Source organism: Rhinopithecus bieti, unplaced genomic scaffold (assembly GCF_001698545.2).
Source record: "Rhinopithecus bieti isolate Rb0 unplaced genomic scaffold, ASM169854v2 scaffold_24390, whole genome shotgun sequence".
In the NCBI taxonomy this organism is placed as follows: domain Eukaryota; kingdom Metazoa; phylum Chordata; class Mammalia; order Primates; family Cercopithecidae; genus Rhinopithecus; species Rhinopithecus bieti.
This window is the reverse complement of record NW_016811706.1, coordinates 1,873,441-1,884,589: the sequence shown is the minus strand read 5'-3', so window position 1 is coordinate 1,884,589 and position 11,149 is coordinate 1,873,441. Positions and strand designations below refer to the sequence as shown.

The following is an 11,149-nucleotide window of genomic DNA, read 5'->3' as shown; positions in this document are numbered from 1 at the left end:
AAGATGGATGTCTGTTTTACATTTTGCCCAAAGAGAACATAGAGACTCTTTTTAAAGGGGACAGGGTGGAACATGAACATTTGAGGCTTATTCCCTGTGGGAAAAATCATTCAAATCTATTCACTCATCTGATGGCTGTTGCTTGTTTTATTTTTCGTCCAAGGGAGGTGGTGTTGGACCGAGGTAGAGAAGACAGCGGTAGACCAGAAATAACCCAAAGGATTGCCCCTTCTGTAGAAGGTCCTTAGACTCCATGATGCCTTTCAGCTGAGTGCTATACTTGCACCTAACTCTGGGGGCTTCACTTTCTATCCCTACAATTACTCAAACAGATAAAAGGCTGGACATTAACATGTAGTTATTAAGAGGCGTGATCTAATAGTAGGGAATACCACTTCCCACAAGTCCTTCACACAAGATTTGTGAGGAGCTGGATTTGTCAGCATGTCAGATCTTTTTGAAACCCAGAGAGTAGAATGTAATCAATACCCTTGTCATAATTAAAGACCAGACTATATCCTTATACATTGATGCCTCTGGTACCTTAATCCTTAAAATATTTAGTGACCCTTGCCTCTTGACACAAATATATAATGACTATTTTAGATCAGGGTAACTTCCTTTCTTTGAGGGCAGTTTAGGGATTCTACAGATGGGCTTTGAACCTGCTAAATGTGTATGGAAAACTGAGCGAATTACAAATGTCTTTTTCTCAAAAGTGCGTTTCTGGTTTCTGTCAGATTCAACAGGTCTGTACCCAAGACATGTTCTGAACCATTGTTTATGCAGAGCTTTTAGTCTTAAAGAGGGAGAGTAAAAGAAGTGGCAGAGTCCAGATTTATCACTGAACCCAATGCTTTCTTACTCTCTGGGGCATCTCCTAATACTGATCCTAAAATGCTCCTGATTCTGAGAACCTAGGGCAAGACCTGCCTTACAAAGGCCAGCCATTTGGCCTTATTCATAGGATCATAAACAAGAGAAGTGCATTTCAGGAAGAAGGAAGGCTGCTCAGAGTAGCAGGAGGCAGGAGCCAAGCTGCTCAAGTCACATAAACTCTAAGAAGCCCAGTCAGCAAAATAAGTCTCTCTTCAATTCTAATTGAGTCCAGGACTCTGAGGAGCTGTGATTCACCCAGTTTTTCCTGCAAAAGGCACAGTCACTAAACTAAATTGTTGCAACTCACTTCCTCTTGCCTCTCTGGTTCACTCCACCAATTGTGGTTGCGAAACACATCTTAGGGAAGAAACAGTATCTAAGCATTAAAAAGAAAATATCCCACTTTGCTCCTCTTCCTCCCTAACCCGAAACAGCTCTTGCATACAAGACAATTTTTAAGTTATAAGATTGATATTAACACAATCATTGATAAAGAGAAAAAATGACCAACTAACGATGCTAGAATACTTATGCAAGCCCTAGAGTTAAGGGTCTCAGTGTGGACATCTTTCCATAAATGGAAGGAAAACCAACCACAAAGCTCATTACCCTGTATCAGCTGAAAAGCTAAGCCACAGCCATTTCCCCTAAAGTTCTGTTTCTGGGAGAAAGAGATCTTCAAGAATAACTTGCCCCTTGATGAGGCAAAGTCAAACAAGAGTGATGGCAACAACTTGCAAACATGGTTAATTCCTGCTCTAATTTTCCAGCACTTAAAACAAAATCCCCACTCAATACAAAGTTTCTGTGCCTCTTGCCTGAAATCAACAAGAAACAGCTCACCTCCCCAGACTTTTCTCTGCTCAGTTAAAAGCAATCTGCAGCCCAGAGATTCAGACCTAGAAACACACATTCACAACTGTCTTGATCTCAGCAATAACTGGGAAAGCTTTGTACTCAACTCCCACAACTTAACCTGTCATTTAACCCTTTCCACTAGTGCTCCCTAATCAGACTGCTTCCTGTCTTGAAACAGAAACCCATATAATCCCCACTACCCTCATCCCCAGAACACAGCCCCTAGAAAACCTAGCTTGTACAATTTGCACATAGCATGCTCTCTTCAAAGACCCTGCACACAAATACACAAGACACATAAAGACAGTCAAGAGGAGAGAGGGGTCTGCTCAAGGGGATAAATTTTTTTTTTTTTTTTTTTTTTTTTTTTTCTGTGTGGACCTGGGTTATTTGGGGGTATTAGGTCATCTCTTAGCCTCGTAGTGTGATTTCTCAGCTGGATATATGTATGTGCAGGATGAAGGGAGTAGGAATAAGGGGTAAAAGGTTATTGTTTTCAGCAGGTGAGGGTGAGAGGTGTAGATGTATATACTGCTGACTGGGGTAAGGCAGACAGACCCACACAGAAACAATGCCTGGCCCCGCTGGCTTTCATATGGATAAAAGGAGGGGCTCTGGATGCCTGATCACTAAGTCTCATTTCCTCATTACTCTCTAACCCAGTGTTCACCAGAGTGTTTCACAGTCACCAGTTCTGTGGGATGCAAATAGGATACTGAGGTCAAATACATTTAGGAAACACTGCATTAATAGAATCTTCAGTTTGGTCTACTGCAGAAATTTTCAGAGCCTTTACGATGCTAAAATGGCCTTTCTCTATATATAGAGAGAAAATATAATAGTAACAGTATGGAAAAGTGATACTCAAAATATTTAACAATTGGTATAGCATAGGCTCCAACAAATCAGAATGGATTTCAGCCATAAACTGCCGGTACCACTCTCTTGAGAATGGCTCAGGCTGAATATCAGCCCATGTAGGATGCGTTGCTTCCCAAAAGTTTTGCCCAAAGAACTCTATTTTTATGTGCTATCTCACAGAACTGGTGAGAAATGCTCTGGCCATTGCTGGGACCTCATCTTTCTAGGGATGGGGTTAGGGCTCATGATTCTGGCCCCTGGGGTTCAGAAGAACGGCAGCTCTGGCAGTGACTCCTAGTAGCACCGGCTGATAGACTTGACCATAGCTGTAGTGGAAACAGGTTTCAAAAGACAGATGTTCCTTTGTCCCAGCTGTTCCGGGGACTTTGTCCCTGGTGGGTCAGCAGATGCCTGTCCAGGTGATGTTTTCGGCCAAAGCTCTTCTCACAGCGAGGGCACTGGAAGGGCTTCTCCCCAGTGTGGGTCAGCCAGTGTCTCACAAGGTGGTGCCTTCGGCCAAAGCTCTTCCCACATTCAGTGCACACGTGACACTTTGGCACTGGTGGGGCACGCTGCCGTTTCCTTGTGCCAGGGCTCTCTCCAACCTCTTGGCCCTTGCAGGATTTGCCTTCTGTATGCACTCTCTGGTGACTGGCCAGATGGGAGTTGCATCGGAAATTCTTACCACACTCAGAGCACCTGCTGGGCTTGTCATGTAGGTGGGTTTTCTGGTGCCTGATGAGGTGATGTCTTCGCCCAAAGCTCTTCTCACACTTGAGGCAGCTGTAGGGCCTCTCCCCAGTGTGTATTTGTTGATGCCTGGCAAGGTGGGAGCCCCACACAAACTGTTTCCCACATTGGGGGCATGTGTGGGGTCTTAACAGGGAATCCATCTCTGTGCTACACAGCAGGTTTGAGAAGCTGTCTTCCTGAAGAAAAGGGGGCCCCAGGAGCATTCCTCTGGAGCTCCTGTGCATGGAATCCCAGCTCTCATCATGCTCCGGGTTCCAGAGAACAGTATCTTCAGACACGCTGGATAACATTCTGGGAGGTTCTGCTTCTAGTTCAGGGGTATCCCCCTCATGTTCACTTCCATCTCCTGTGGAGAAGGGGAAATACCAACCCCAAGAGAAGAGTCACAACATTTCCTAAGTCACAAATGAGGTTGTCTGATACCTGCCAGGGCCCAGACTTGACCCCAGAAAGGCTGAGAGAACATAGTCTAATGTCGTACAAGATAGTGCAACAGATATAGAGGTTAAAAGCCTAGGCTTAGGAGGCAGATTACCCAAGATGGAATCTCAGCTTTCCCATTTAACTTCTCTAAACCTTCATTTCTTCTGTAAAATGGGAAGAAATACCTCTCTCTCAGGTGGTTATAAGATAGATACCACAGAACCTGCACATAGTTTAAGTACTTAGTAAATGGTATATGTTATTGTTATTATTTATTACCATTATTTATTTACTACTATATATTACTATTAATCAGCATCTTTCTCTCTAAGCATAGATGGAGAGAGTTACAGAATGTGCTGCAATTGTCACTGGCTGAATGACAACTGTCAGCAATCCTCAAGGCATTCCTGAAATGGGTGGGAGATTGACAACAATATCAACAGTAACAACAACATTTATTGAGTGCTTATTACGTGCTTGGCACTGTTCTGTTCTAATACTCTAATATACTCGTATATTTAATTTTCACAATAATTTACAGATGAAGAGCCCAAAGGGAGTTTTATTACTTTTCAAAGGTCCCACAAGTACAGTCCAGAATTCCAATCCACAAAGTGCCTACTACACCATGCTGTTACGCTCCCTTGCTTTTGAAGACAAAGATCTCTAAACCTTTCATCTCTGGAACTCTCTGAGGCAGAGTAGGGATGAGATGAACATGGAATGATGACACCCTGAACTGTGAAGGAAATGGCTGAAAGCCTATTCTAGGTTCTTACCTGTATATGTGACCCTCAGAATGTCCCTCTCCTCTAAGTCCTGGGAGTCAGGGACCCATTGTTCTTCTCCTCCTTCTAGTTGAGAAAGCATGTCCAGTTTGGGAATTGGAAATCCTGCTCGTGGGGAAGGAAAACAGAGCTGTCAATTAGTTCAATAGCAATTCTGTATTTCTGAAACAATCAAACAAAAAACTGTTTCCTATTGTTTGGAACTCTAGACAAAAGAAGGTCAAGAAAGAAACATCTCCCCACCCCAACCTCTTCCCCCACCCATCTCTGTTAAGTCCCTCTTCTCTGCCTAGAAAATCACTCTCCTTCCCAATGACCCTGTTTTCTTCCACTCAGATTTTCCGGCCCAACTGGCCTTTCTGCGCATAACTTCACTTTAGTCCTCCTCCAACAGTCCTGCCCCCTGCATCCCTGTCTTCCTCTATATGGTTCCCAAGTTTCCAAGGACCCAGTTCCAGTTCTCTCTGCTTTGTGAGAACCTCCTAATTCCCAACCAAGAAAAACCTCAACTTCTTTACTCCACAATTCAACATCAATTGCTTTTTTATTTATTTTTTTTAATGATGCTTTACTCTCTCATTCTCTTGGGATTGGTCCTAGTGTTCTTTCTCTGGCAGAAGCATAGACAGATTCCCTGCCACAGAAGGAGTTCTAGACAGACACTATCCAATAGCCCTGAAGCAGATGGCTCTGTCCTCCCAGAGTATAATCTTCTAGTGGCTGGAGAAGGTCATGCTTACTCAGAGAGACTACTATCCCACAGTTTTCTTGCATGACATATTCTCCATAAAAGTCTGTCTGAGAGGGGTCCAGGCTCCGCCACTCCTCCTGAGAGAAGCACAGTGACACATCCTTGATGGTTACCAGGCCCTGAAACAAAATGTAGCATCTTCTGTCAGCAGCTGTTTTTCAAGGAAAATGTGATTCAGTATGAAAGACTAATTTAGTAGAGGAGGGAGGGTGAGAAATGATCTGAGAAAAGAGCTGCCCAGAAGTCCCTGGGTAGGGCACACAGTTTTGGTAAAGGGGAAATGAGGAGAGGAGTGAAGGTAGATGGTCAAGGAGTGAGTGAGTGTAATGTTACTGGAGGAATTTCCCAAGTGGGGCCATGAGAAGCTGGAGGCACCACAAACTCATCACCCTCTCTGTTGACAGGTGTCTACTCAGTCACTTCTCCGTGGCCTTACTCTTTTGAAGAAGAAATTGTGTACCATTTCCTCCTTCTTCCACTGGACCTTGCCTTTTCTATCAGCACAAAACGCTACAGATAAAACATTCTTTCTTGCCTCCCTTACCACAGCATATCTTTATTTATTTATTTATTTATTTATTTAGAGACGGAGTCTCACTCTGTCACCCAGGCTGGAGTGTAGTAGCGCTATCTCGGCTCACTGCAACCTCCACCTCCCAGGTTCAAGCCATTCTCCTGCCTCAGCCTCCTGAGTAGCTGGAATTACAGGCGCCCACCACTACACCCAGCCATTTTTTTGTATTGTTAGTAGAGACGGGATTTCACCATGTTGCCAGGCTGGTCTCGAACTCCTGACCTCGTGATTCGCCCGCCTCAGCCTCCCAAGGTGCTGGGATTACAGGCGTGAGCTACCGTGCCTGGCCATATCTTTATATTTTTAAGTAGCACAGTATAGTGGTTAGGAGCTCAGAATCTGGAGCCAAGTGACTCAGCTTTGCCACTTTCTCACAGCATGACCCTACACAAGTGCCTTAATCTCTTCCTGCCCCATTTTCTCATCTGTAAAATTGGATAACTTGAGTTGTTCTCAGAATTAAATGAGTTAATATACATAAAGCACCCAGAAAATGGCAAACATGATAAGCACTCTGGGGGTGTACTCCTATTAGTACTAACACTATTATTATTAGCTTTCCACAGCTCTCCTATTGCCTTCTGAATCTAAACCTATTTTCCTCCCAGGTTCTGCCCCTCTTTATATCCTTCTTCCTCTTCTTTTCTGTAAATGTTCCATCATCTACCCAATCCTTCCACTTTAGGTTCTTCTAAGCTTTCTTCAGGTCCTCTTTTCCTAATCTTTCCAGATTTATTTCCTAAGGGAAGGTAATTATTCTTAAAATCCTCCTGTGGATAACAAACACAGCCATCCATTAAAAACCCTAACCTTGGCTAGGCACAGTGGCTCATACCTGTGATCCCAGCACTTTGGGAGGCTGAGGTGGCCAGATCACCTGAGGTCAGCAGTTCAAGACCAGCCTGGCCAACGTGGCAAAACCCTGTCTCTACTAAAAACACAAAAATTAGCCGGGTGTGGCGGCATGGGCCAGTAGTCCCAGCTGCATGGGAGGCTGAAGCAGGAGAATTGCTTGAACCCAGGAGTTGGAGGTTCCAATGAGCCAAGATCGTACCACTGCACTCCAGCCTGGGCGACACAGTGAGATTCTGTCTCAAAAACAAAAACAAAGCAAACAAAACCCCAAAAAACCCTAACCTCAAGAATTCCCTTTCTTGTGGCTCCATTTAATTTTCCAAGGGTCTTATGACCCTTTGGAAAGGGATAGATTCTATTCAGTTATAAAATGAACATACCATTGATGATCATGTGAGCCAACTCATCAATGGGCTGATGCGAAAGCAATACAAAGGCAGCAGTGATGGGACCACAGGAGAGGCCAAGGGAAGCAGAGCTCACCTGTGATCCAGCTGCAAGAAGTGCAGCTGCCATCTCCCAGTCTCCAGTGTTCCCCTCCTGGGGAATTGCAGGAACCCAGGGAGCAGACTGAGCTGATGAGGAGAGAGAAGAAGCATTAGAGAATAACTATCTACCCTTTCTCAATAGGGCCTGGGCCCCATTTTAGAGAGGCTTAAGGGCCACAGCTTCTGTATCTATGCCCGCTGGTAAAACTCAAAGGCGTAAATGTAGATGAGAAGGCCATCACTCAAAATGTTCTGAAAGGGTATCAGATGGCTTTTAGTTAGACTAGCTATAGTTTGAATTTACAGTACTTGAATGTAATTTTCATCTAGTAAAGTGCATCTTACTGAATGAGTTATCCAACAGTAATCAGGTTGCTGTCATTTCCTTCATTTCCCTCATTCAGTATCACTAATTACGCATTTGTATGTGGAAGGAGTAATTATGAAGAAACAAGAGAAGCCCAGTTGCATGGTTTGCTGAATTCAGAAGCCTATTATGTACCTGTGACCAGGTCTCAGAAAGAATAGGCTGGTCCTGGTATAGTTTATGCTATTTAGTCCATGGCAATTTGGAGATTTTTAGCCCTACTTTAGCCCTACTTTTGGAACAAATATTAGAGACTACGCACTGTGCTTCCCACACACTCTGTGGGCTCTCACCCTTCTCCTGAAGGGACTGTGGCTCCTCTTCAAGGTCACAGCACAGGTGCTCCAGAGGCCCTGGTGCTGTTCTCCATGGCCCCTCTTCCTTGCTTCCCCTTTCCACCTGGGGCTCTGCTCCATCCAGCTGTACATTGATTGATTCCCATCCTGTCCCCAGAGCTGCTGTCTGTTCTGAAAGCATTTTTGCTGCAGACCCAAATTGTGACCTGGAACAAATTCATATCAGCAATGCCCATGAAAATAGGAAAGGAGTGATATTCCTAAGGGAGTTATGAAGAACAGGCCCAGGGATAATAGATGAAACTAGATAGGAGAAGCTTGCTGGAAGATGAACTTTAAAAGCTTGATGTGTTCCGAGCAACTGAGCCTGCACCAAGCTTCCTGGAGGAACTAAGAAATTGGCAGGTGCCATGTAGCAAAGCCACTAACTGGTATTTTGTGGACCTCATGATGGAAACAGAATATACCTGAAGATTAGAAGACGTTCATTTTTAAAAAAAGAACTGTCCCAGAAATTCAAAGGCTATCCATTTAATTTCAAGCACATGAAGTACAGGAAAGTAAGCAATTTGGAAACATACAGGAAGAAATACACATAGACCTGCACTCAACAAGATGGATGTAATCACACAGAAGATTTTCTGCCACAAATCACAGTCTCATCAGTTTAGAATGAAATGATTACTATAGGTAGAAGTCCCAACCAAGGGGTGTATTTGTATCATGAGCACACACCTCTTTCATGAGGCTGAGCCAAAAGGTACCTCACTTGGAGCCTCAACAAAAAGGCACTTGGTCTACCATCCAATGAGAACTGGTAGTAAATACGGTAGAAAAACTAATAACTTGGAAAGCAGGTGTAAGACTCCAAAGTAACCCTAACAGGTAAGAGAAATTGTTGGTCAGTGAGGAGCTGAAGTTTAATCAGGAAAAGTAACGAGGAACAGAAAGAGTTTGAACCAGAGCTGGAAAGGGGGAAGAAGTACTGCTAACATGACCCAGATGAACAAACCTGTTTGTCAGGCACCAGTCAGATCTCGTTAGAAAAATATATTCAGTTTGAAAGAAGCATATGGAGAACCCAGGGTGTGTTCATCAGAAGACATGAAAGTCAAGAAAGGAATGGGAAATACAGCCGCTCGGAAAGTTAAAAATGTCAGATGTAGCTTTCTCTGTCTGGAGAAGGCTGATGAATGATGCTACTAATGAATAAAAACAGAGGTCCCTTCTGTCTCTATATAGGTCAAACAGAAAAAAATGGGTCTTGATTGCAAAAAAAGAGATTTAGGTTATTATTTTTTAATTATTAATAATCCTGCAGTGTACAAAACCAGATAGTGGGCTCTTCTTTTTCTTTGGACATCTTAAGAGCAGGATGGGGGGGTGGTCACACTTCTGTTGTGATAGGGCTTTATGGCAGAGAAATAATCTGAGATCTGAGAATCTCTTTCTGCTTGGCAACATATTTTGGGTATTCTTATTCAATAACCAAACACGCAGGAGTCCTTGAAAGACTTCCAAGAGCAGTCAGACACTTGGTAACTATCCTGGCTTACTTACATCCTTTTAATAACATTTGGAAGAACCTTGAAGGCCAGGGTAGGTAATGACAGATGTCAAGTCATCTATTTTCTTGCCTATTTGTCTTTGACAAAAGAGGTAGGTGGGAACCCTAAGCCAATGCACAGGAAAAACAAATTCCCCTTTCATCTCAAAAGTCCAAAGATGGCTCAGGGCCTCATGTGAGCACCCTGGAGGTTTCCTTTTCAGAGACTTTTCATGAGAAAGGAAAATTTTTGCTAAAGCAATGAAGGGAAACTTCCATTTTAGCTCTCTTTTCTGAATTCCAGCTCTGTATCCACTTTTAATACACAGGGCACTAATTCCCCCTCTTCGTCCCATCTTTCTGGTTCTCTAGCTCCTGTGTAAATCCTCCCTGAAGGTTTTACCTCTAGCTACATATCTGGACACCTGCCTCAAACCCTTTCTCCATCTCCCCCTGGTAGCAGAGTCTCTTAATGGGAAGCCTCTTTCTGCAGAGCCCACTGGGCCAGCTGTTAGCCTTTCTACACCACTGATAGAAATCCGTGGAAGTGCTAGCAAAAATCTCAGCAAAGGATGTGATGGGTACCTGTCCTCAGCCTGCATTTCCTAAGATGTTCACGCAGAGCCAGCACCTGGGTGGTTAAGGTGGTAGCCCTAACTTCCTTTCTCCTGGTTCCAGGATGATCCCATGCCCACTGGAGTCTGCGTTCTAGGGCTTTCATTTCCCCCTTTTCTTCACACATATGGGTAGCAAGGGACCTGTAAAAGGAAGTTTTTGCAGCCAGTACTGATGAACAGAAAACGGGCCATGTTATAAAAATGAGTAGCCCAAGGGCACACGGACGAGTTGTGCTCCGTCCATCAAGAGAACCCTGGCCCCTGCCACGGGTGGGGCATGGGCGGGACGGGAGCCTGCTCAGGGGCAAGGTTGCTTCTTCCCTCCTTCTTGTCACAGTGCCCCTGGAAAGGGTCAGATTTCAGAGAATCCGAGCAAGGCAGAAGTGGAGCAGGGGAAGTGAGGTCAGAAAACAGGTTTCCCATTAGCTGGGGCATGAGCAAGTGAGGAGAAAGGGAGCCACGGGGTAACCTGTGCGCGAGTGACAGCCGCGGAAGCCCGCAGGGCCTGACAGCTGCGATGGGCACGGGGAGACAGGGCGAGGGGCGGGCACAGAATGTCAGCGGGGCAGACCCCCGGGAAAGGCAGCAACCCGGAAGCCGCATCGATCCTCCTCCCCGCCCCATGGGTGACCGAGCCCCACCCGCCGCCCCGGGAAGCCAGGAGTCCCTCCCTCCAGCCGCAGCTCCCTCCAGCCCGGCTCCACTCACCCCCGGTCGGCTTGGCCCGCGGCCCGGTGCCTCCCTCCCGGGCGCCGCCTACCCCTCCCCTCCGCCCTCTGCTTGAGTCTGGGAGCCGGCGGCCGGCGGAGCCAGAGACAGGCGGAGACGGCGGCCCGGCGGGTGCGGGCGGGGCGGGCACAGGAAATCCCCGCCCGCTTCCGGGGCTCGGCGGCGGCGGAGGCGCGGGGAGTGGGAGGAGGAGGCGTGGGAGGAGGAAGCGTGGGAGGAGGAGGCGTGGGAGGAGGAGGTGTGGGAGGAGGAGGCGTGGGAGGGGGAGGCGTGGGAGGGGGGCGGGGCTGCGGCTGAGGCGCCCCTGAACTCGCCGAACCCGGGACCTCTGCGCCGGCTGCCTTGGGGAGGGTACGGCCCG

The 11,149-nt window shown here is 46.0% G+C and overlaps 1 protein-coding gene across 2 annotated transcripts; it reads right to left on the bottom strand.

The window, feature by feature from the left end:
• Positions 1 to 35: 35 nt before the first annotated feature.
• ZNF641 (zinc finger protein 641) lies at positions 36 to 10,920 on the bottom strand. 2 transcript variants are annotated; one of them, XM_017894806.1, is made up of 6 exons: positions 10,768 to 10,920; positions 7,894 to 8,102; positions 7,229 to 7,320; positions 5,306 to 5,435; positions 4,557 to 4,670; positions 36 to 3,697 (listed from the first exon to the last, which is right to left on the bottom strand). In XM_017894806.1, exons 2-6 carry the CDS (start codon positions 8,075 to 8,077, stop codon positions 2,943 to 2,945), a joined length of 1,275 nt encoding a protein of 424 aa, XP_017750295.1. In that variant the 5' UTR covers positions 8,078 to 8,102; positions 10,768 to 10,920; the 3' UTR covers positions 36 to 2,942. The 2 variants fall into 2 exon arrangements, with proteins under 2 accessions (XP_017750295.1, XP_017750294.1); XM_017894805.1 differs by lacking the exon at positions 10,768 to 10,920 and adding an exon at positions 10,028 to 10,753.
• Positions 10,921 to 11,149: the final 229 nt, after the last annotated feature.